Here is a 26,232-nt window from a genome sequence, read left to right as displayed (position 1 = left end):
TCGCTCTGCGACCTTTGACCTCCGACGCTCTGCAACTCTAATACTGATTTGTGTTTTCGCGGCATCGCAAAGCCTGCTCCTGCTCTATGAGTTACCTGATCACAGTGGTCTCAAGAAAGCTCATTACAGAGGTAGGTAGGATCACCCTGTCCCACGATGTTGTCGCACTGGCGCTTCGATCGTCGCTTTGCGTCGCCTCGGTTCCCAGACACTTCGCACCAAAACCATTTCGCACCAATTTGACCAAAACATCCTCGTACCAAAACCTCTTTGCCACAGGCGTGATGTTTTCTGGGTAGTTAAAAAGTGTAGTTTATACTACGTTCCGATGTTCTCTTCCGCAGCCTAATTAGGCTACGGAACAGAACGTCGGAACGTAGCATAAACTACACTTTTAGAAACTACACAGAAAACATCACGCCTGTGCTCTTTGCCCCAAAAGTCACGTTGCCAAAAACCATTTCGCCTCAAAAACAATGCCACTTCGCCTCAAACTTATTGCCAATGGTTAAAAGCTTAAAATAACCAACCACTGCCATCGAAGATTTCACCTTTCTATCATCCCGGGACTGAAATCTTGGAATTGTACACATTTCGAGACCAGATATGAACTGTAAATGCTCACGTGTTTCATTATATATTGCAGTTATGTGTAAATTTGAACCTTTGCAGTTATGTGGAAATTTGAACCTTTGCCACATGTTTGCCACAACTTCATTGAAAGTATTATGATCAACATAATAAACAATATTTACCACAGATATTCAAATATGTAATTATCTGAAATGAAAATAACTAATTTCTTTGACTGCTATCACCACTTTATATAGCAAGTGTAATTAATTGCCTTTGGTCAAGTCCTTCAAACTATATATTCCAAACTTCGAAAGCTCATTAGATATGCAAACTTTAAATTAGCTGACATGAAAACTTAAGTGCGAAATGATTCCAATATTGGTATAACCAGGTATAATCATCAATGTACATAGCATGTTATGCCAACTTTGATCAAATAAATCCAAGTATATATCCCTAATTAGGAAAGTTAATTAAATACACACATTAGGAATTGGCTGAAGCAAAAATGCTTAATGCTTTTCAATAATGTTAGCCTACATAATAGTATCTTTAACGTACGGTACATAGCAAGTTTCATCAATTTTGGTTGTGTAAATTCAAATATATATCCCTAATTTCAAAAATTCATTAAATATGCAAATTAGGAGCTGAATGAAGTAAAAATGCTTTGATGAATGTCGTATCGTAGCATCTTAATGTACATAGCAAGTTTTGTCAACTTTGGTTTAGTCAATACAGATAAATATCCCTGATTATGAAAGTTCATTAAATATGCAAATTAGGAATTGGCTGAAGTTTAAATGCTTAGTGACTTTCAATAATGTTCTATCATAGTATCTTTAATGTGCATAGCCAGTTTCATCAACTTTGGTCACGTCAAATCAGATAAATACCCCTAATTAGGAAAGTTCATAAAATATGCAAATTAGGAATTGGCTGATGTAAAAATGCTGAATTACATTTAATAATGTTCTATCATAGTATATTCAATGCACATAGCAAGTTTCATCAATTTTGGTCATGTAACTTCAAATATATATCCTTAATTTCAAAAATTCATTAAATATGCAAATTGGGATTTGGATGTAGTAAAAATGCTTAATGACTTTCAATAAGGTTAAATCATAGTATCTTCAACATGCATACCAAGTTTCGTCAATTTTGACCGGGTAAATTCAGATATATACTCCTAATTAGGAAATTTCATTAAACATGCAAATTAGTAATTATCTTTCACGTCACCCCTTAATATCTTTCAAAGCTGATATATCTTGGTGTGATCAACATTTGTAGCGAATCTCATCAAATTGTGTGCGGTCGTTGTCAATATATATCAGTTTTTCTAAAATCATTAATTATGCAAATGAGCAAAAAGTAAGCAAGCCACACCCACCAAAAACTAATCAGTTCTTGCCATTTGCAAACTGAATCTATGTACCAGATTTGATTCTGATCTGATTAGCCGTTTTTGAGATATTGAGTACACAGACAGACAGACAGACAGACACACAGACAGACAGACATCGCTGCGACATATGCCCACGTGTGTCAACACGTGAGCAAAAAATAGCATCGTGCACGGCACCAGAGTTGTAGCATTTAGTAGTTTGCGTGTATCTTTTTTCTAATATGCCGTTTATGGTTTCATGCATGAATAAATGGTTCGTGGTAGCCAAAATATCCTGACACATGAATGCTTCCAAGTTGCAGGTAAAAACAACGTTATGGATAGATCGTGGCATTGTTGTTGTAGGACGAGTTGATGGTACTATACTTTGGGCGAAGTGGTTTTAGGGGTAACCGGAGAAGTCGGCCAGTTGCGAACTCGGCCAGCGCCGGTGCCGACCAACTCGGCCAGTGGGAGAAGTCGGCCAGGAGAAGTCGGCCACTCGCAACAAAGCAATATGATTGCATACGCATTCTCTTCACATTTGAATACTTAATCAGCGCATGCAGTTTTCACTTTTTACTACCATAGTTTTTGTTATTTTGTCGGTTTAATACTACTACGAATGTTCAGAAAACAACTCGAAGAGCGCCCACGTCCACCCTGCAAAACATGTATGATCTGCCTCGGTGTTTCTGCAGATCGCGCGCGAACCGTATTAAAGTTCAGGCAAACATTGTGCCATTTCTTCAGTAAAATTCATGGCTTGACGACTCTTGACTAATTTGCTTCACCATCTCCTATGACTTTTTAACGAACTTCAAGTGTAACCATGACGAAGGCTGCAAAACTCGCTGTCACGATCGCGATACACGGCCATCTTTAATTTTGCCCAAATATACACTATTATAGAGCATATATTCTAATTGGGTGCATACTGTACTGGCCGAGTTCGCGCACTGGCCGACTTCTCCAACTGGCCGAGTTCGTAACTGGCCGAGTTCTCCCACTGGCCGAGCTCGCAACTGGCCGACTTCTCTTGTATTCGTTTTAGGAGGATACCGCGACATTGGCACTATAGGCATTATCGGATAATATTATCTAAGTTATCTAAGTTAGAGTCTAATATTAGACGAGTGGGGAAGGGGCAGATGGCAGACATGCTGTTTTATCGGATAATATCCGCTAAAATCGATAATATCGTCTAAAATCTAAGTTAGAGTCTAATATTAGACGAGTGGGGAAGGGGCAAATGCCCGACATGCTGTTTTATTGGATAATATCCGATAAAATCAATAATATCGTCTAATATCTAAGTTAGAGTCTAATATTAGGGATGGACCATTAGACCTTGGGAGGGGGGTGGTCACAATGAAATTGTGAAAATTTTTTTTTTACTATTGTAAATTTCTGAATTTTTTTTTTTCCAATTGAGATAAGCTGTGCAAATTTTTTTTTTCAGAGTAAATTTTCAGATTTATAATTTTTTTTTACTTCGTCGTTGTCTGAACATAAAGAGGGCAAAGATGTGGTGCCAAGCACCACAAGCGGCCACGCAAGCGGTCAGGGAGGGGGGGGGAGGTCAGGAGAGTGGTGTCCCCTTGCTGCTGTTGGAGTTTTTGAAAAATAGAGATTAAAATGGTGTTATTTGGTGGCACTTGGGGAGTATTTTTGCGGGGGGAGGTCAGGAGGGGGTGTCCCCCTCCTGCCGTTGGAGCTTTTGAAAAGTAGAGATTAAAATGGTGTTATTTGGTGGCACTTGGGGAGTATTTTTGCGGGGGGTGGTCATGAGGGGCCGTTAGAGCTTTTGAAAAGTAGAGATTAAAATGGTGTTATTTGGTGGCACTTGGGGAGTATTTTTGCGGGGGGAAGTCAGGAGGGGTGTCCCCCTCCTGCCGTTGGAGCTTTTGAAAAGTAGAGATTAAAATGGTGTTATTTGGTGGCACTTGGGGAGTATTTTTGCGGGGGGTGGTCAGGAGGGGTGTCCCCTCCTGCCGTTGGAGCTTTTGAAAAATAGAGATTAAAATGGTGTTATTTGGTGGCACTTGGGGAGTATTTTTGCGGGGGATGGTCAGGAGGGGGTGTCCCCCTCCTGCCGTTGGAGCTTTTGAAAAATAGAGATTAAAATGGTGTTATTTGGTGGCACTTGGGGAGTATTTTTGCGGGGGGAGGTCAGGAGGGGGTGTCCCCCCTCCTGCTATTGGAGCTTTTTGAAAAATAGAGATAAAAACGGTGTTATTTGGTGGCACTTTGGGAGCATTTTTTTCGGATTACACATCTTCCTCTGAAACATGGTCTTCTTGCTCCTCAGTAGCTTCCTATAGTTTTGAAAATTGACTATTTTGGTTTCCTGGCTTCCCTTTCTACTGCGTGGTGAAATGCCTACATTCACTCCACCAAACATCATGCATATCTCATGATTTACAATTGATTTTGACAAGCTGAGAAGCTAAAATAAGCTAAATAATATAGTTAAATTTGCATATTTGTGTTTTTAGAGCAATTGTTGCCCTTTTTTGATCAAAACATCTATTTCTCTGTAGCAGCATGTCCAAATTGATTGGATGTGTATAGATGTGTTGAAATTTCAATATTTGTCTTTTTAGGGCAATTTATGCCATTCATGGTCAAAAAATCTGTATTCTCTGAAAGGGCTCGTCCAATTTCTTTGAAATTTGCTACACAAAAACGATTATTCATGCAGAGTTATTCAGTATTTGCTATTGAGAAACTTTCAAAGTTCAACCCTTTTGTGTGTTTTTGTGTTGGGATTTGTTGGATAGATGGCATTCTACGTAATGTATTGTTGAATGTTAAAACATGTGTTGCTGTTGTTTTTTGAGGCTGTTTTTTGAGAAAAAAAGAATTGAAAATGCCTTTTTAAAAGCAAAATAATACATAATGACTTGATATGTTGTTTTATCATTATTGACGTGTTTCTACTTGTTCACCCATTCTTGCATTCATCATTGCAATAAAATGCTGGGAAAAAAATGAAACTGATGTGGCCTGCATCTGTTTACCTCGATCTTAAAAGGCAAATACAACTTTCTGTCTTGACAACCATACCATAGTTTCAATGTTTTACCTAGTGTACCTGCTTGGTTTGTACGCAGAAAACAAGTAGAAAACAGGCTCTATAATTTCATAATTTTCAAGTGATCAGAATACAAAAGTCCTGAAAAGATAAGATAAGATAATCACAAATTCCAGTATAAGGGATACAGTCACTCTAAATGTATAAATTAAAATTAAAAATGTGCCGGGAGGATGTACTAAAAAATACAGAAAGTTGCTTTCTGTCGGTAAAATCTAAAAAAATTCAAAATTTTAAAGACTTTTGCAGATTTTTTTTTTACGCCTTTGTCTTCTTATTTATTTTTTTTTTATTTTGCAAACTAGTTTGAAGATTTTTTTTTTCCTAACTTTCTGCTCTGAAATTTTTTTTTTCTGTTTTTGACCACCCCCTCCCAAGATCTAATGGTCCGTCCCTTAGACGAGTGGGGAAGAGGCAGATGCCCGACATGCTCTTTTATTGGATAATATATTGGCTACTTCACTACCTGTCTATCGATTTTATCCGATAATATCCGATAAAACAGCATGTTGGGCATCAGCCATACCTCACTCGTCTAATATTAGACACTAACATCTAAGTTAGAGTCTAATATTAGACGAGTGGGGAAGAGGCAGATGCCCGACATGCTGTTTTATCGGATAAAATTGATAACATCGTCTAAAATCTAAGTTAGAGTCTAATATTAGAAGCAGATGGGTGGAAAATTCTAAAAACGCTGTTTTATCGGATAAAATCGATAATATTATCCCTATTAGATCACTTTGGTCTCATGTTCCTGGAACTCTCTAACTTAGTAATTTTAGACGATATTATCCGATAATAAAGAAAAAGCCTATGTCGCGCCTTCATGGGTTTTATTACGAGGTGCTACTTGGGGCCAAGTGGCGTTGGACGAGGTAGTACTTGGGACGAGGTGGTTTTGGTGCGAAATGGTTTTGGGACGAAGTTGTGTGGGGCGAACTGGTTTTGGTGCAAAGTGTCAGGACCCCGTAGCCTCTATGATATGAAGCGATTACAGCCATTCGACTCACTGCAAGCATGGATGTACAAAATACATGCATAATGAAAGCAAACCATCAGCAAAACTGATAGAACCACTAAGTTGCATCAGTGACGGTTTGGTAGCATTGAGTCCATTGCCTGTGTAAGCGCCTGTTGTTGTGAGGGCACCCGCAGCTGGGGGGGCCTCTAAATACACTCAGTGTGACAGTTTTCGGGGACAGGGTGGTGAATTTCGCTCAAAGCCGTTTCATAAATGACGTACAGTACGAAATCCTATTACCATACCCTTCGAAACTTTATTGTGTTTATCCTCAAACTGTGAATAGGACGGAAGTGGTATTTAGGGGGTCAAAGCTGCCAAATTGTTGACCCCATGTTGAGTGCGTAGTAATCGGACTGCTATCGCAGTAATCGGACGTCGTGTTTGGAAAGTGATTATAGGGGCTATATGGATATTTTGAAACTTCAAACCCCCCGATTTTCAATTTCAATGTGTTTAGAAAATTGTTTGTAAAAATATGTGTTAAATTAGTTACGTTTAATCCATTGAAGACGCAACTATATTTTGACGTGTATGGCGCTTAGATATTGGACATGGGCTGTCTCTGTGTGTTTTGCGTTCAACACCTTGTATGGTACAGTGTGGCTAACTTTGCCAAGTTTGTAGTGCCTGAAATAGCTTCTACTGAAAAAAACTATCCAAAACAGGACAGCAGCGTCACCTGACTTAATATGCTGTCACCTGACTTGTAGAATGCTATCAATACAGAGCGAAGTGAGTACAACGAACAGCATGTCATTAAATGTCCGAAAACTGAGGTCATCCGAAAATGTCACACTGAGTGTATCATCCAATCTTCCCAAACTCCAGTAATACTCAGTGCCCAACCTTGGCAATTTTAACCATCATAAAAGTAACAGTCTGCTTGCGCTATGTCCGTATCCAGTACCACTGCGTATGCTGCTGTATGTTCCCGGCATTATAGGCCATATATTAACGCCAGGAACACACAGTATTGTACGCAGGGCTACACTACAGGGTATTGCAGATAATATTCGTCAAGAAAAGTACTCAAAATATTACCTCAATAAATGTCATGTCTTTATTACGCATGCTTTACCAGTGTTTTATCTGTTGCCTATTATTTTACCCTTGCTATTTCTGTGTAGTATTTCAAAGAAAACAGTCTATATATGTTAATTTCCCTATCTGATCCCCTTAATTCTATTTAATTTGTTCTACTGTGAACCAACTGGGGGGATGGGGTTCCCAGACACTTTGCACCAAAACCACTTCGCACCATACCATCTCGTCCCATACCATTTCGCACCAAAACCACTTCACACAAAAACAACCTCATACCAAAACCTCTTCGTCCCAAAAGTCACACGGCCCAAAACCATTTCGCCCCTAAAACAACACCAATTCGCCCCAAACATTGCCAACCGGTAAGGTTATAATCGATCACTGCCCTCGAAGTTTTCATTACCTTTCTATTATCCCAGGTCCGAAATCTTGATAGTGTACACATTTGGAGAAAATGACATCATGCAATTCCGTGCATGGCACCTGAGTTGTAGCATTTAGTAGTTTACATTTTTTCTTTTTATTAATATACCATTTATGGTTTCATGCATGAATAAATGGTTCGTGGTAGCCCAAATGTCCTCATACATTGATGCTTCCAAGTTGCAGATAAAAACAACGTTACATCAGCATACATTGTGGTATTGTTGATTTAGGTTGTTTGGTATACTGCGGGGAAGTGGTTTTAGTATGAGGTGGTACTTGGGGCGAAGTGGCATTGGACGAAGTAGTACTTAGGACGAGGTGGTTTTGGTATGAAATGGTTTTGGGGCGAAGTTGTGTGGGTGAACTGGTTTTGGTGCGAAGTGTCTGGACCCCGTGGGGGGGGGGTGGTGGAGGGATTGTAGTCCTGACCAATAACTCATTAGCAGTTAACGCCCTATAACCAAATAACTCAGCAGGTAATGTCTTTTACCCCATGAGCTGTTAGAGTTATTTGGTCAGGGTGAGACTACCTGCAATACAGTATATTGTGATACCGCACAATTCAATCTTACAATGTGGGTGTTGCATAATGTAAAATGTAATGTCTTTATATCAGACTTACATACGTCCATAGCTGTTGTTGTTAGCTCATATTTGGTTTAATAAATTTTGATTGTCAAGAAAATTGATCAATATGGCTATGTATTGATGACATTACATTACTTAAAAAAATGTGCTGTTCACAACATATTGTTTTGATGTGACTTTGTAATTTGATGACAAATTTACCAGAAATTGTAGAACTGTATCACCTTGAACCACAACAACAAGGATTTGCTGTTGAATACCTAACCAGAATCATGGTCCCGCCACAAAAGGGACTGTGCCAGAATATTTTGAAACTTCATTTTTTCCCCCTTCACTTGACCTGATACTTTTCATAACATACAGACTTGCCATATTAAATAAATGTCTAATTGTTATTAACATAATATCACAGATAATACACAGAACAGTGCATTGTCTTATGACGTAAGGCTATAATGATTATCAAGCTGGCGGCTTTATGTGTATGAATAATACATTTTATGATTATGGGATTTACAGGTAGGAGACGTCGACTGGTATTAATTACAAAATGGGACGTAAAAAGAAACATTCCAAGACGGGAAATAATCTTTCATGGATGAAGGCTGTGAAATACAGTGAAGATATCAAAACAGAAGTCAACCAAATGTTTAGCAAGAAATTTACATTCAAGAAACCAACGTGTGAAGATCAAAGTTGGACTCTACCCAATATACACAGAGTACTATGTTCAGACTCAGTAAAACAAAATGAAGTGATGTCTGAGTTGAAAAAACAACTGAATGCAACCAAGTCACTTCTTAGTGACAAAGACATTGAACAGTGGCATGAACACACCATGTTTACCAACAAAGCTGGCAGAATTGTCCCACAAATACGGGCCCAGTTTAAACCAGAATTATGTACGCAAGCTTGGTGTAAATTTTATGAAATTATTTGTACATATGATATATTGCCAAAGGCAGCAGTTGAAAGTGGACAACTTTATACTGTACATTTATGTGAAGCACCAGGTGCTTTTATCACAAGTTTGAATCAATATTTGAAGAGAAACAATGTAGATGTTGAGTGGAATTGGATTGCAAGTACACTGAATCCATACTACGAAGGCAATGATCTCAGCAGTATGATACCAGATGATAGGTTTATATACGGAACATTAGATCATTGGTATTTTGGTGAAGATAACACTGGTGATGTTACCAATGTCAAACTGATGATGGGACTTGTTGAAAGCTGTAAGCTTTCTGACGTAAATCTGGTAGGTGGATTATACAACTAGAATTACGGATAAGAGTCATTTTAATGTAAAAGCATAGTTTCGCCAAATATCATAGATTAAAGTGTCTGTAGATTACAAATATTTCAATGTTCTACAATATGCATTACAACTTTTGAATTCTACGCACAGATAAGGATTTTTGACCAGGTGTTTATAAAATGCTGGCTTTCCTAGAAATGTTGTATTCAAGTGCTTGTTGATTTCATCTGATATCAGTAGCAATATTTGAAGATCATTAAACAGAGTGAGTAAAACCAAACTGTCAAGCACACATCTACATGCATGTACTCAGATGTGTATGCGTTTTTTTAAAACATATATGCATATATATATTTTCATGGCCTGCCTAGATAACAGCTGATGGTAGCATTGATTGTCAGAGTGACCCGGCAGAACAGGAAGCTTTGGTTTCACATTTACATTACTGTGAAGTTATCACTGCATTACAGTGTCTATCTCCAAATGGAAACTTTGTTCTCAAGATGTTCACATTTTTTGAACAGAGTTCTGTATCGCTAATGTATCTGTTGAACTGTGCATTTCAATTGGTAAGTGGACTTTTTTGCCTATGAATATCATTTTGTCAACATACCAGTACTGATTCTGAACCATTCAATAGCCAGGACAAGAAGAGTTCTTGCATATAACTGTATATTGAACCTATAATTTGACAAATCACAACAAACAAAATTAAAAAAGAAATCCTTTGTTTGATGTGTCATATACAAACTGTACTTGTTAATTTTGAATCAAAAATAACTTTTCTTCAGGAAAACAAAAAATGACAAGAAAAAATGTGTACCTCCAGTCTGTGAAAGTTGCATTTGATTTAGAAAAATTTTAAGGACTCGTGTATAGATTTCATGCAAAGATTAACTTTATCATGAAGGCAAAGATCAAAGATTAACTGATGTCAAGTTGTATCAAGTTGACATGGGAATAATTTAATAATGAACTGGTATGTCAATGTTAGAAACAATGTATCTCATAAAATATTGTTGACTCTCTACATGGATGTGTTAAATACATGAACAAATAGTTGGACAGTTCAAGATAGACTTAAGAAACAACAGTATGAGATACCTCAACAGCAAGAATAACTGCAAATATTTTATTTTCAATTATAGGTGCATGTATTCAAACCAGCTACAAGTAAATCTGGAAACTCTGAGGTTTATGTTGTTTGTCTGAACTTTCTTGGTAAATCCGAACTTCAAGAGTATTTCCCCAAACTAGTTGAGAAATTTGGTAAGTCAGGCAATGATTTCATTTAAAAATGAAAAACATCAACAATTTTCACATATTTATAATTAAACCGATAGATTTGTCAGATAAACCAATGAATATTTAATTCCAAGTGTATCACAGAGAGAAAACATATGGTTACCGAAATATGTTGTTGGTAAGCTGTAGCCATATGCCAAGTTCATTCAGTGTAATTTAAGGAACAGTCTCCTCACAAGCAATATAAGAAATCAGCAGTCACATAGACTTAAAAAGCTAAAGCATTGAAAGCCTAGGCCCAATCTTCTTGTAAGGGATAGACCATTAGACCTTGGAAGGGGGGGGTGGTGGTCACAATGAAATTGTGAAAATTTTTTTTTACTATTGTAAATTTCTGAAATTTTTTTTTTCTAATTGAGATAAGCTGTGCAAATTTTTTTTTTCAGAGTAAATTTTCAGATTTATAATTTTTTTTTAGTTCGTCGCTGTCTGAAGATAAAGAGGGCAAAGATGTGGTGCCAAGCACCACAAGCGGCCACGCAAGCGGTCGGGGGGGGGGGGGGGGGTCAGGAGGGGGGTGCCCCCCTCCTGCCGTTGGAGCTTTTGAAAAATAGAGATTGAAATGGTATTATTTGGTGGCACTTGGGGAGTATTTTTGCGGGGGGTGGTCAGGAGGGGGTGTCCCCTCCTGCCGTTGGAGCTTTTGAAAAATAGAGATTAAAATGGTGTTATTTGGTGGCACTTTGGGAGCATTTTTTTCGGATTACACATCTTCCTCTGAAACATGGTCTTCTTGCTCCGCAGTAGCTTCCTATAGTTTTGAAAATTGACTATTTTGGTTTCCTGGCTTCCCTTTCTACTGCGTGGTGAAATGCCTACATTCACCCCACCAAAAAACATCATGCATATCTCATGATTTACAATTGATTTTGACAAGCTGAGAAGCTAAAATAAGCTAAATAATATAGTTAAATTTGCATATTTGTGTTTTTTAGAGCAATTGTTGCCCTTTTTTTGATCAAAACATCTATTTCTCTGTAGCAGCATGTCCAAATTGATTGGATGTGTATAGATGTGTTGAAATTTCAATATTTGTCTTTTTAGGGCAATTTATGCCATTCATGGTCAAAAAATCTGTATTCTCTGAAAGGGCTTGTCCAATTTCTTTGAAATTTGCTACACAAAAACGATTATTCATGCAGATTTATTCAGTATTTGCTATTGAGAAACTTTCAAAGTTCAACCCTTTTGTGTGTTTTTGTGTTGGGATTTGTTGGATAGATGGCATTCTACGTAGTATATTGTTGAATGTTAAAACATGTGTTGCTGTTGCTTTTTGAGGCTGTTTTTTGAGAAAAAAGAATTGAAAATGCCTTTTTAAAAGCAAAATAATACATAATGACTTGATATGTTGTTTTATCATTATTGACGTGTTTCTACTTGTTCAACCATTCTTGCATTCATCATTGCAATAAAATGCTGTGGGAAAAATGAAACTGATGTGGCCTGCATCTGTTTACCTTGATCTTAAAAGGCAAATACAACTTTCTGTCTTGACAACCATACCATAGTTTCAATGTTTTACCTAGTGTACCTGCTTGGTTTGTACGCAGGAAACATGTAGAAAACAGGCTCTATAATTTCATAATTTTCAAGTGATCAGAATACAAAAGTCCTGAAAAGATAAGATAATCACAACTTCCAGTATAAGGGATACAGTCACTCTAAATGTATAAATTAAAATTAAAAATGTGCCTGGAGGATGTACTAAAAAATACAGAAAGTTGCTTTCTGTCGGTAAAATCTAAAAAAAATTCAAAATTTTAAAGACTTTTGCAGATTTTTTTATGCCTTTGCCTTCCTATTTATTTTTTTTTTATTTTGCAAACTAGTTTGAAGATTTTTTTTTCCCTAACTTTCTGCTCTGAAATTTTTTTTTCTGTTTTTGACCACCCCCCTCCCAAGATCTAATGGTCCATCCCTAAGGTCTCTGCTTGAACAAAACAACCACACAAAAAATATGTTCACATGAAAGACGCAATCAGCAGTTTACAGACGACATTTTAGATTGACCAGATACATCATGTTTTTGTTGCTGAGCATAGCATTCTATAAGACAGTTGATTATAGTGGACCACAAAGCAGGTAAAGATAGTGTACTCCAAAAAGTATGTGCAGCGCTTTCTACCCACGCAATCACTATTGCCCTATAGATCTCTCATATGAAACAAGCAATGTTTAAGTTGATTTTGGAATCAGAAATTTTTGCCAAGCTGTACATGTTTGAACCAGAGACCAAGATATGTTGAATACATTTCAGCCTGACAAACGCTTTCCATTAAAACATGTGAAAAAAACAAACATATCAAGCTGAGCATTGTTGACTCATAAAACTTGAATGAAATACAAGACCCAACAACAACAGACCACTTGACTTCAATACCTGAAACGTTCTGAAGATGAACTTAAAGGGAAACAGTTGTCAGTACTGCGCATGTGTGACTTGCTTCTCTACAAACAATGTCAGTGTTTCATCTACACAGGGGGATGGGGGATTCCCCCTCTGTTGACATGTTGGCACCCCCTGGTAATTTGTCAAGGGGGACCAGGCCCCCATGAAATGATTCCAGTCACACCTTTGAGATACAAGTAGTACACATGAACTAGTGAAACCCCCATCCTAAATTTTCAGGTAATTGGGACAATCCCCCTGTTGATGCCATCCTGCATGGAACAGTTCAACACTGCAATGTATTTCATGCACTATATATAGATGCATCATGTCAACATAGCTGTAACATTGAAATTTTACGGTGTATGTTATGAAAAACATATTTTAACTGTCATCAATCGCTAATGTACCTTGGATGCAGTGTGGCTCATTTACATTCTTACTATAGATCATGCAATCTTCTGAAAGGCCATACAGTCATCTGGGCAAACTTTAAGAGGTGCCAATCTTGTACTTTTAACTGTCAATTAGCTCACAAACATGGACAACAGGTGACAGCGGAAATGAACATATTGCAATCAGAGGGTCACTAGAAATGATTGGAACATTTGGCCATATGGTCATTTCGTGGGTCGTTAAAGCTCTTCTGGTACCTGCTTTTGTTAAAGTCGTTCCTTTTTAGAATTCATTTGTGAAATTATCAAAATATTCTACGGTTACCCTGCTCCTCTTTGAAATATGAATTTTGAATATGAATGGCTATTATGATTGAATATCCAGTGACTATCAGTCTTCATTATTGACAAATTTGAAATAAACTATTCTTGTTTTTATTTCCAGGAGCTGCAAAGTCAAAGTGTTTATTTTTACCTGAAGATATACCGCCATCATTCACAGAACAGCTTATTGAGTGTGCTAAAGAGTTCAAAGAATACCAGTGTACAACCATTGATAGTAACATCAAACTTCACACATCTATGAGTCTTCAAGAAAAGAGACATATTGAACAAGTCAGAGACTGCTGTCTACAAATGTATATAGAGAGATTTGATGTCGATTACATTCCAAGGGAACAACAGATATGTCCTGATCTGTATACGGTATGAAAGCTTTGTGGTTTAACAAATACGCACACCCAGCATACATAACTGTATCTGTTTCAAACTCTATTGTATAGATCCTAGACTTAGTTACTGATATATGAGTGGGTGAACTTTTGTTGTTATTACTCCAGTCAGATTACTGTTATATCCCTTAATCCAACTTCTACTAAAAGTTGTTATTAAGACAATTTGTTAGACTACATCACTTCTACCAATATGATTGCGTGCATTACACTACTGTACAATTTCAAATGCTTGTCTTGTAAATTGTAGTGATGGCAATGATACATTACTGTAGTTTGGTATCCATATATCAGTTTTGAACTCTACTGTGTAAATCTATACACCACACACACACACACGTTTGTGTGTATACATGTATATATATATATATATATATATATATATATATATATATATATATATATATATATATATATATATATATATAATATATATATATATATATATATATATATTATATATATATATATAAATAAATCTATACACCACACATACATGTTTGTGTGTATACATGTGTATATATATGTGTGTGTAATATATATATATATATATATATATATATATATATATATATATATATATATATATATATATATATATATATATATATATATATATATATATATATATATATATATATATATATATATGAGAGAGAGAGAGCTCATCTTACCAGTAGAAAAGTAGAAATGGGTGAAGCACATGACAATAGTCATCAACATATAATAATCTATCATGAACACTATAAGTTCGTAATTTCTTGTTCTTCAAAACTTTCTGCTTTTTCTAGCAAGAGTATTATCTGAGAAATCAAATCCTGTGTGGTAACAAAACAAGACATCTTGGATCTTTTAATGACAGACGGAATGAATTTCATTGGCGAAGACATCTAGAAGTGGCAGCAGATGGTTGGATATTGAATGAAAAAGAAGACTTCATGCTTTCGGTGAGTTGTTGTCATTTGTATTTTAATGCATTAAAAATTATCTCTGCCGTGTCGTCTTTCTCTGATGCATTCCGAATCTGTGATGAATTTTATATGAAATGAAATATATGAAATTTATATGAAATGTTGTTTAGCATCTTGAATAGATGAATGGTGCTCAGTAGATTACTATATCGTGAATTAGAGTATGAAATGTACTACCGGTACAGTGTACACATAGTGACTGGCCATTTATGTAACACTATGTGTTTGTTTCCCAAAGGGCATGTCATGTGAGTTACCCCAAAATTGTTTGTTTCATGAAGTCAAAGGCGTTATTTTTCAGACTTTATATCATTAACTCAACATTTTTATTTGAAATTATAATGCCATATTGACAGAAATCTATTGACCTCAACAGAAATCTGTTGACCTCAAGAAGGATGAAATATCGGACTTCAAAACTGTGAATGGAAAATGTTTAAAGAGGATACGAAGTTCCAGAGTTAGTCCTCCAAAGTTACTCAGTGATTTCAACACTGCATTGGATACAGCTCAGGTGAAGTTTAGTTTTCATGCATATCATCTGTCAACATGAATTGTTAGAGTCCTGACAATGATGAATTGACTTGCAGTGGAAAAGATTTAAATATGATGTATAATTTTAAACGATTTAAACTTAATTGTGCTGTGAGTTTGAGGAAGGGATTTAGTGAGATTAAATGCAGAGATTGTTTTAAACTTAAATTTATGGTATGTAAAGTTGTGACTTCACTTAAAGGTATACAGTCACCTGTAATCTAAATATGCCCATATATGGTCAAAGGGGCATTCCTTGGTATTCAAAATACCCATGTGAGGGCGCTGTTTTTAAAAATCCGCCACCCGTTTAAAATCTATGAATGGTTAGATTTTCTCATGGTAACTGTGGCACAATTGGAACAAGTGACAGTATACCTTTAAACAAACATAGATATATGAATTTATTTTTATGATCTAATTACTGTTGGTAAAGGCAGTGAACAGAAGTTCCAAAGCAGTGTTACACAAGTCTCAAGAATGAAACAATATAAGTACATTGTATTAATTTACCCATTTTTCATTTTTTTTTATAAAATTTTAATATTTTGTAGGTACAAAGCATTCTCATATGGGTTTTGATAGAGCAGAGTTAGATTCACATAGAAGTGTTTCTAACAAGATACGGAGAATGTGTTTTTAGTTAGAGTATAACATGTTTCAGGGCACTGTCCCCGTGGATAAAGGTACCATGTTCAGGAGTACTCCAGTCATTTTATCAAAATTCGCCTTGGAACACCAAGGCCATTACATTGTGAGACAGCATGAACCTTACCTCAGTTTCCTAGCCGTTTATCAATTTATTTAAACCTTTACCAAGCCGAGGATAGAGTAGACACTGTTAGAGTAACTGCTTACCAATCAGTCTTTACCCATAAATGTCTTGGTTAGTGAGATGTCTTCATAACTAACTGATGATGTGTTGTTTTTTCCACCATGACCAATGCAAACTTTTGTGTTGATTATAGGTTTTCCACACAGAGAATAGGCAGATATTGGACGAACTCTTGTCAAGTAGCAATGACACACTTATGACAACTGTAAAGAAAATTATCGTAGAAGATGTTTTTGGACTTGTGCAGGTAAGATATCCACAAGATAATGTTGACCAATTGAAATGTCTAAACCTGTGTGGTACAGATGCTGAGTCTAGTCCATATAGCCTGTCCCATATTATATCACACTTTATGTCACATATGTATTATTTTACATATCGGATGATGGCAATGTGACATTTCACACGGTTATAGCTATGAAAGAGTGTGACAATACCACTTGACCTTGGCCATGAAGATTTCACTGCTTAAGTTTAGATGTTCTCTTCCATTATAATTTTATGAAGGCATTCTGGGAGAGCAGTCAACTGTGTGCAACGCAAGTCAACATCATTATTTTAAAAAACTTTATTCTCTAAAATCTTTCAGAATATGTCAGACTATCCTTTATCAGTGCTGTGTATTGCTTCAAAGGATGTTAATGATCATGTCTTTGGACAAGAAGATGTGAAAAGCAAAGTAAAACTGTTGAATGAAGTTGAAGATCTTGTTATTGATGACACATCACCTGACCCAGACCTTCACATCTCGTGGCTTTACAGGTATATCCAAATTAACTATAACTTTTTATCAACTGAAAATGCTAAAGAAATTATGTACACATTGAAAAACATGATGCAAAGCCATTTATTGTCTTTAAAACAATGGCTAATTTCTCATATAGCAGTCAATTGAAGTACCGTATTGTACAATATTATTTAATATTTTACAAGACTTTACCAAATATATCTCAGACTGGTAGATTATCTGAAATTGGTCATTTTTGTCTGTACAGCATCAAATATAAACTGACTACACGACAAAAAGCCAACAAAACCAAAATCCTTAATTTATATAAACTGCAGATTCCTGCCAAACCGATGCATAGAAGAATGTGTGCATATCAGAGGTATGCTGTAAAGACTTAGGAGACATACTGCATTGTATGTTAATAGAGCAAATGTTTTCATATCAATTCCTAACATTTCCACACAGGAAATATGAGTACAAAAACTACTTTTGAGTTTCTCATCTTATAACAGATTTGGACAAGGTGAATATAATCCAACAGTACAACTTATAACAGCTACCTATCCCATCATGCCATGTGCAGACAATCTGACAGACCTAGCAGCCAATCATTACATTCTTTACATCATTGCAGCTTCATTTAAGGTACGTTACAGACACATTTCATGTCAAATGACATTAAACTTTAGTGATATCATGAATGTTATGCTTCAGTCCAAAGTACAGTGAGCAAACTACACTAGAAAATTGTTTTTTCATAAAATCCACCATCACCATGTGAGGTCAAGATCAGAATTTGGATCCAAGGAGCATATGGAAAATCTTACTGCTCCAAAAGAGCTCATCGACAAATTGTTAACAATTGTACATTGAAAAAATGTATATCAAAATATAATGACTTTGAAACATTTACAAAGCTACAAATTAAAGACAAGTCAAGACGTCTTTGAAAGTTTATGCAATTCCTCATTATCTGTGTTTTGATATTTCAGAGACTTGTATGCGGTGGCTATCTCATCTTTACAAGTCCTGTCAGGATATTTCACACTAGATTTGCTGTAGGACTGCTGTACTTACTGCAAACATGCTTTGAGCAGGTAACATAATATTTTGTTGTACGTTATGTTTCATAAGTGAGACAGCATGGTGTTTGAGCCAGAATTACAACTAAAAGTTGAAATTCTTTTAATATTCCCTCTCTTATTATTTGTAATAAGTATTCATATTGATCTCATCTTTCAGGTTATAGTCCATTGTATGTCAACATTTCCAAGCCACTGTGTGATTTCTTGCCAGAATTACCAACCAAATGTTATGCTAACTGAGGTAAGCTTCTTTTGTGTTAAAAGTTAGCTTACCGTAGTTTTGAAAGAACACTTGATTATTATGTGACTGCCTCACCTTCAGTGAAAACCAACTTAATCCTGACTTTCGGAAATTCATGAGTCAAATACAGTCAAAGAAAGTTTTAGTATTATATAATAAATACTCCTTGGCATTAACTTTTACATCATCCAAGTTGTAGGCATATGAATAGTTTCACATGATTGTATTTGGAACCAAGGATTGACCAAGTTTGGTAGATCAACAAATACCTGAAGTAAACTGTCAACAGTCATCATACTTAGTAGTTTGTCCAGAGTAGCATTGTAGATATCCTCCTAGACTCTGCTTGATACCAATTGTACAATAAGCAAATGCTACAAACACCAATACCATATGTTCAATGTAGTCAGTGATTTTCCCATGTGAAAAGCTCATATAAATCACTTTTTATTTCATAATCAATAAAAAGAAGATACACAATAAAACCCAGGTCCTCAGCCGAATATGAGAAAGGCAAAATGTTCCTCGAACTGGCAAGAGGCAGGGCAAACAAAACAATACAATAACAATGAAGAACATGACGTATAACATCTTGCCAAAAAAAAAACAAAACAAGCAATAAAACATTTGACAAGGAAAAACCTGCGCAAAACATATGCAAATCTGTGTAATACAGATGAACATATAGATTGGTTGGTAAATGTACATATACAATGCTATTTAGTAGTTGCACTTTCGGAAGAAGACAATGTTGAAGCCTCACACCATGATGGTTCATCTTTGGCATGAAATAGGCAATAGCTTGAGATAAGGCAAAGTTTACTGATATCACGTATCACTGTTTTATGCTGTTTACTTAATTTCAGTGCCTTAAGAAGTTGTAGAAGTCTGAGTTTATTGTCTGTCGTTATTTGTCCTCTCGACCCGACTTCAAAACAAATGAGTTCAGTCGAATAACCTTGAGCTTGTAAAGAGTTAACAAGATGGGAATATTTCATGCATTTGTCATTATGACGTCTCTCGATATTAAATTCAAATGGTACTGTCAGTTCAAAAATGATCATTCTTTTTACATTACTGAAAAGAATAACAAGATCAGGACGGTCAGGTGTACGTAAAACATTGTGCGGGATGGTACCTTTTGTATGACCTGGTAAATCGGCGTTAATAGATAATGTGTCCATAACTGATGAAGCACAAATTCAAAATTTAAAAATATAATTCAGAATATTATTATGTCGCCACGTGTATCTATTTTGTTCAAGCATGGATTTGCAGCCATTCAGAACATGATGAAGGGTTTGGGTATTACCACAAAGTTTACACTTTGAGGAAATTTTCTTACCCCATCTATGTAGATTATTGAACGTTGGAAGACAGTCAATAGCTGCTCTGACTGCGAAGCTGAGGATTTGTTTTGGCATGTTATAGATAATGCTTCTCCATGTAATGTCAGACTTTTCTTCTGCAAGAAGCGCCAGGAATTTTCCCTGAACAACCAGAGATTTTATTTTATCCATCCAATGACACTGATATTTTGTAGTAACAATTTGTTTGATGTTTTCCTTCACATGGTCCCACTTACTACCTATTGCTGCATTAACAGCATCTGTTGCTATGGTAGCAGCTTCAATGTTGCCATATGATTTCCTACTATAAGATTCCTCCCGTGCTATTGTGGCATTCATGGCTGCCATAACCCGGTCATCTGCCCTGATATGACAGTGTGCTACAGTATGTGCATGACATTCACTGTACACCTGGGAGATGAGCGGAATGGCAAGCCCCTGTTGACTGTAAATAATTGCCGAAGTGGCACCATGAGAAGGAATATTTAACCACTTTTTGATATATTTAGTTGTAATACTATCTAGAAAGCTTCTTTGTGAATTTGTCAGATCATGTACAGTTAACATAAACCTAATTGAAGAAAGCATGTACTTGGAATATACATGCAACTTATATTCAGGTCTTACTAATGAAGAATCAATATTTGAGAACATACTGGTAATTTTGTCTTTTACTAAGGCGAAAGCCGCTTGTGATGTACCTGAATAAGTAATCCATGAACCAAGAAATTTTTCGGGAGCGTCTTTAACCAGAGCTACTTGACTATCGTCAATATAATATGGCACAGCTTTAGCCTGACCACTGCAAATTGAAAGGGTCTTACATTTAGATGGCTTCAAATGTAGATTCATTGTTTTCGTAATCCTCTGAACCTCATCCATCAATTTCTGATGCTTACGCTTATTATTTGTTACTAAAATGAAGTCATCGGTGTATGAAAGGGTTATGATTTTTTGATCATTAAGAACATAACCATGGGATTTTTCAAATTGTTTGAGATACTGTATTATTGGATTGAACACGAGAATGAAAAGAACAGGTGAAAATGGATCACCTTGAAACGTGCCCTTTCTAAATGCAAAGTGGCCAGACTTCCAACCTGGACCTTGAACATAACCAGAAAGTCTACTGTATAATCTATCAACATAAAAGCTCTAGGTTGGAGCAAGCAAATCATTCATGTTGGTAATTTGCCATGCGATTGGTGAAATAAAATAATAAAACAGAAGTTGTTGTCGAAAATCTACAATACACTGAAGAATATATTTTAGTAGTTCTTACTGACAGTGTACAACCCAGTATATCAAGCCCCAGACTGACAGTGTGCATCCCAGTATTTCAAGCCCCAGACTGACAGTGTGCATCCCAGTATATCAAGCCCCAGACTGACAGTGTACAACCCAGTATTTCAAACCCCAGACTGACAGTGTACAACCCAGTATTTCAAGCCCCAGACTGACAGTGTGCATCCCAGTATTTCAAACCCCAGACTGACAGTGTGCATCCCAGTATATCAAGCCCCAGACTGACCATGTGCATCCCAGTATTTCAAGTCCCAGACTGACAGTGTGCATCCTAGTCCTGGACTGACGGAAGATAAACTGCACAACTGTGCTTCTAGAGAAATGTTGATGAAATTCTGTACAGTCTTTAAGCTGTGAAGTATTTGCCACACAGGCCGTTTTCTATTTTAACAAATTAGAGTTGGCAAGTAAAACTCAAACACACAACATTGTAATTTATCAAATCAGTTTCAGGACTTGGTAAAATAAAATTTGTATAACTGTCTTCTATCACATAGGCATGAAAATGACTTCAACTAACTTGATGCTATACAACCTGGCTACAAGTAAACTGTACATGTAGATTACTGTGCCTACCACTTTTTTATTTGACTCAATGACCATGTTATCAATCTCTTCACATTGTGATATGATCCTCTTTCAGTATGTATGGTCTATTGCTGAAGAACTAACATGTTTACGGCAAAGTAGTGTTGATGATGTTAGAGACATCATTGAGATTGTACCAATGAAATATCTATATGGTAAGTGATAATTCTAAACGCTGTCTTGTCTTGAACAACCATCATTTATTTATAAATGTCACATTTGAAATGAGGGAACAGCATTTCATAGATAGATTTGTTGTAAATATTATCTATTTATACAAAATGCAGAGTGCATTTAAACTATGCCATATGTACAATGTAATTACAACACATGCTGGCATGCAATCTACAATCAATTTGCTCATATTTGCGTTAACTTTCATACAAATCAAGTTATATGGATAGCAACACAGACCTAAATGAATAAACAGTAGTTGTTCAATCTGAAGGACCAGGACATGGTATAGCATTGGACAACCATAAGGTGACTGCAAATACATTGCAAAAAGTATTTAATATGGAAAGGTTAAACTGGATATTACAATTGTTTTACTTTTTCCGACAGTATCGTAGACAGCATCTTAGATGCTGTCTAATTTTTTTGATTTTTAAAAATATCATGTAAATATAGTGTTTCAAAGTGTAGGGCAGGGTATGGATCAAGGAACTTTTTGAATCATTTTGCTTCAATGATCAGAAGAGCGTGAGTGACACAGATGGAATGAGTTTTACATGTGAGATAGAGCACTTATATTCCTTACTTTCTCATAATTTCAGATCATGTATTCTACAAAGTGGTTGTCCAGCTCAATGAGTACTTCTTGAAGACACAACTCAGTAACTTGGTGCATATGGAGAAAACTGTTAGTTCATTCAATGTATCACCAAACATGAATTGAGTTAGTGAATTGATTAGTGAAGGCTACTCAGTGATTGAACCCTACAACAGCTTGGTTTGTTTCATTGGAAATGAAAGTAAAATCCATTTGTGAAGTGTCTAGAAATATGCTTGCTGTGTATCGACGACCATATCAGTCAATTACAAGAATACAAGGATGAAAGAGAATTTGCTGTGTTTTATTATTGTACAAAAAACTGCCTTGGAAGAGACATGTAGTGTTGTCCTTGGTTTACTTCCCTAACAATGAGTCACATTTTATGAAAAGATGTTGTGTGGATGATCATGGAAGATGATGGATGGAATATCAAGACAGAGGGAATCATGAGGAAGGAGAGGACAAGGAAGAATAATCCTAGTGTTAGTCAGTTGAAACTGAGTTCATAGTTAAGTATTTGAAGCTGTTAATACCAATCTAGGATCTGTTCCATGCAGTCAAGCATATTTCTGTTCAATAGAAGAGACTTACTTATAGGATATCATATGCATTTTACAGCAACCACATCTAATTTATCAGAGATCAGTCCAAATACGAATTTCAATGGATTCTGAATGTCATGATCAAATTTGCTTTTTCTTGCAGGTTGCATATACTATTGTAAATAAACAATGCAATTATGTCAATATTGAAGATGTAAAATGGAATGGTTATCATGATATCACCTTCCCTTCATACCTAGTACTGAATCTAAGTACATCATTGAATACACTAGGATACCTAGTACTGAATCTAAGTACATCATTGAATACACTAGGATACCTAGTACTGAATCTAAGTACATCATTGAATACACTAGGATACCTAGTACTGAATCTAAGTACATCATTGAATACACTAGGATACCTAGTACTGAATCTAAGTACATCATTGAATACACTAGGATACCTAGTACTGAATCTAAGTACATCATTGAATACACTAGGATACCTAGTACTGAATCTAAGTACATCATTGAATACACTAGGATACCTAGTACTGAATCTAAGTACATCATTGAATACACTAGGATACCTAGTACTGAATCTAAGTACATCATTGAATACACTAGGATACCTAGTACTGAATCTAAGTACATCATGAATACACTAGGATACCTAGTACTGAATCTAAGTACATCATTGAATACACTAGGATACCTAGTACTGAATCTAAGTACATCATTGAATACACTAGGATACCTAGTACTGAATCTAAGTACATCATTGAATACACTAGGATACCTAGTACTGAATCTAAGTACATCATTGAATACACTAGGATACCTAGTACCTGTAGATCTAAGTACATCATTGAATACACTAGGATACCTAGTACCTAGTACTGAATCTAAGTACATCATTGAATACACTAGGATACCTAGTACTGAATCTAAGTACATCATTGAATACACTAGGATACCTAGTACTGAATCTAAGTACATCATTGAATACACTAGGATACCTAGTACTGAATCTAAGCACATCATTGAATACACTAGGATACCTAGTACTGAATCTAAGCACATCATTGAATACACTAGGATACCTAGTACTGAATCTAAGTACATCATTGAATACACTAGGATACCTAGTACTGAATCTAAGCACATCATTGAATACACTAGGATACCTAGTACTGAATCTAAGCACATCATTGAATACACTAGGATACCTAGTACTGAATCTAAGCACATCATTGAATACACTAGGATACCTAGTACTGAATCTAAGCACATCATTGAATACACTAGGATACCTAGTACTGAATCTAAGCACATCATTGAATACACTAGGATACCTAGTACTGAATCTAAGCACATCATTGAATACACTAGGATACCTAGTACTGAATCTAAGCACATCATTGAATACACTAGGATACCTAGTACTGAATCTAAGTACATCATTGAATACACTAGGATACCTAGTACTGAATCTAAGTACATCATTGAATACACTAGGATACCTAGTACTGAATCTAAGCACATCATTGATACACTAGGATACCTAGTACTGAATCTAAGCACATCATTGAATACACTAGGATACCTAGTACTGAATCTAAGCACATCATTGAATACACTAGGATACCTAGTACTGAATCTAAGACATCATTGAATACACTAGGATACCTAGTACTGAATCTAAGCACATCATTGAATACACTAGGATACCTAGTACTGAATCTAAGCACATCATTGGATACACTAGGATACCTAGTACTGAATCTAAGCACATCATTGAATACACTAGGATACCTAGTACTGAATCTAAGTACATCATTGAATACACTAGGATACCTAGTACTGAATCTAAGCACATCATTGAATACACTAGGATACCTAGTACTGAATCTAAGCACATCATTGAATACACTAGGATACCTAGTACTGAATCTAAGCACATCATTGAATACACTAGGATACCTAGTACTGAATCTAAGCACATCATTGAATACACTAGGATACCTAGTACTGAATCTAAGCACATCATTGAATACACTAGGATACCTAGTACTGAATCTAAGCACATCATTGAATACACTAGGATACCTAGTACTGAATCTAAGCACATCATTGAATACACTAGGATACCTAGTACTGAATCTAAGCACATCATTGAATACACTAGGATACCTAGTACTGAATCTAAGCACATCATTGAATACACTAGGATACCTAGTACTGAATCTAAGCACATCATTGAATACACTAGGATACCTAGTACTGAATCTAAGCACATCATTGAATACACTAGGATACCTAGTACTGAATCTAAGCACATCATTGAATACACTAGGATACCTAGTACTGAATCTAAGCACATCATGAATACACTAGGATACCTAGTACTGAATCTAAGCACATCATTGAATACACTAGGATACCTAGTACTGAATCTAAGCACATCATTGAATACACTAGGATACCTAGTACTGAATCTAAGTACATCATTGAATACACTAGGATACCTAGTACTGAATCTAAGTACATCATTGAATACACTAGGATACCTAGTACTGAATCTAAGTACATCATTGAATACACTAGGATACCTAGTACTGAATCTAAGTACATCATTGAATACACTAGGATGTTTATCTCTTTTAAATTGGTGGCAGCAAACAGTTTTAGTTACAGGTGGTAACCACAACATATGATTTTTGAAAACTTATTAACAATCATGCTCATGCATCAACAATTTTTGAGTTGTCCTTTTTAATGACAGCTAGTTTAAATTTTGTTCTGTGTAGACATGGTGACCATTTTGTATTTAGTACTCAGCATTACCTGAGAGTGTTGCAAATAAAACACCATCTTTAATTTTACAGCCCTCATGTTGTGTTTTCCATTGATTGATATATTTCCACCATTTTGATAAACACACTACTGTTATTGTGTCCACTACCCTATTCAAACATCTTGTTAGGATTAGATGTGGTGCTAGGTCATGACCTTCTACACATCATATTTAAATTTCACCTCA

The 26,232-nt window shown here is 35.9% G+C and overlaps 1 protein-coding gene across 1 annotated transcript; it reads left to right on the top strand.

Annotated features, from left to right (window-relative positions):
- The first annotated feature begins 2 nt into the window (after positions 1-2).
- LOC139144543 (cap-specific mRNA (nucleoside-2'-O-)-methyltransferase 2-like) lies at positions 3-26,079 on the top strand. Its single transcript, XM_070715245.1, has 15 exons — positions 3-135; positions 8,672-9,409; positions 9,781-9,978; positions 10,558-10,678; positions 13,947-14,206; positions 15,024-15,179; positions 15,580-15,717; positions 16,706-16,819; positions 17,162-17,334; positions 17,815-17,947; positions 18,295-18,399; positions 18,545-18,628; positions 21,926-22,025; positions 22,647-23,585; positions 25,881-26,079. Exons 2-14 carry the CDS (start codon positions 8,699-8,701, stop codon positions 22,766-22,768), a joined length of 2,415 nt encoding a protein of 804 aa, XP_070571346.1. The 5' UTR covers positions 3-135; positions 8,672-8,698; the 3' UTR covers positions 22,769-23,585; positions 25,881-26,079.
- The last annotated feature ends 153 nt before the right edge of the window (positions 26,080-26,232 follow it).

This window comes from Ptychodera flava, chromosome 11 (assembly GCF_041260155.1).
Source record: "Ptychodera flava strain L36383 chromosome 11, AS_Pfla_20210202, whole genome shotgun sequence".
Lineage (NCBI taxonomy): Eukaryota > Metazoa > Hemichordata > Enteropneusta > Ptychoderidae > Ptychodera > Ptychodera flava.
This window is presented reverse-complemented; position numbering and strand designations above follow the sequence as displayed.

Coding starts and splice junctions, on each gene's coding strand:
- LOC139144543 (XM_070715245.1), top strand. CDS start 8,699: ATGGGACGTAAAAAGAAACATTCCAAGACGGGAAATAATCTTTCATGG. Junction 17,948..18,294: donor TCATTGCAGCTTCATTTAAG/GTACGTTACAGA, acceptor TTGATATTTCAG/AGACTTGTATGCGGTGGCTA. Junction 18,629..21,925: donor CAAATGTTATGCTAACTGAG/GTAAGCTTCTTT, acceptor ATCCTCTTTCAG/TATGTATGGTCTATTGCTGA.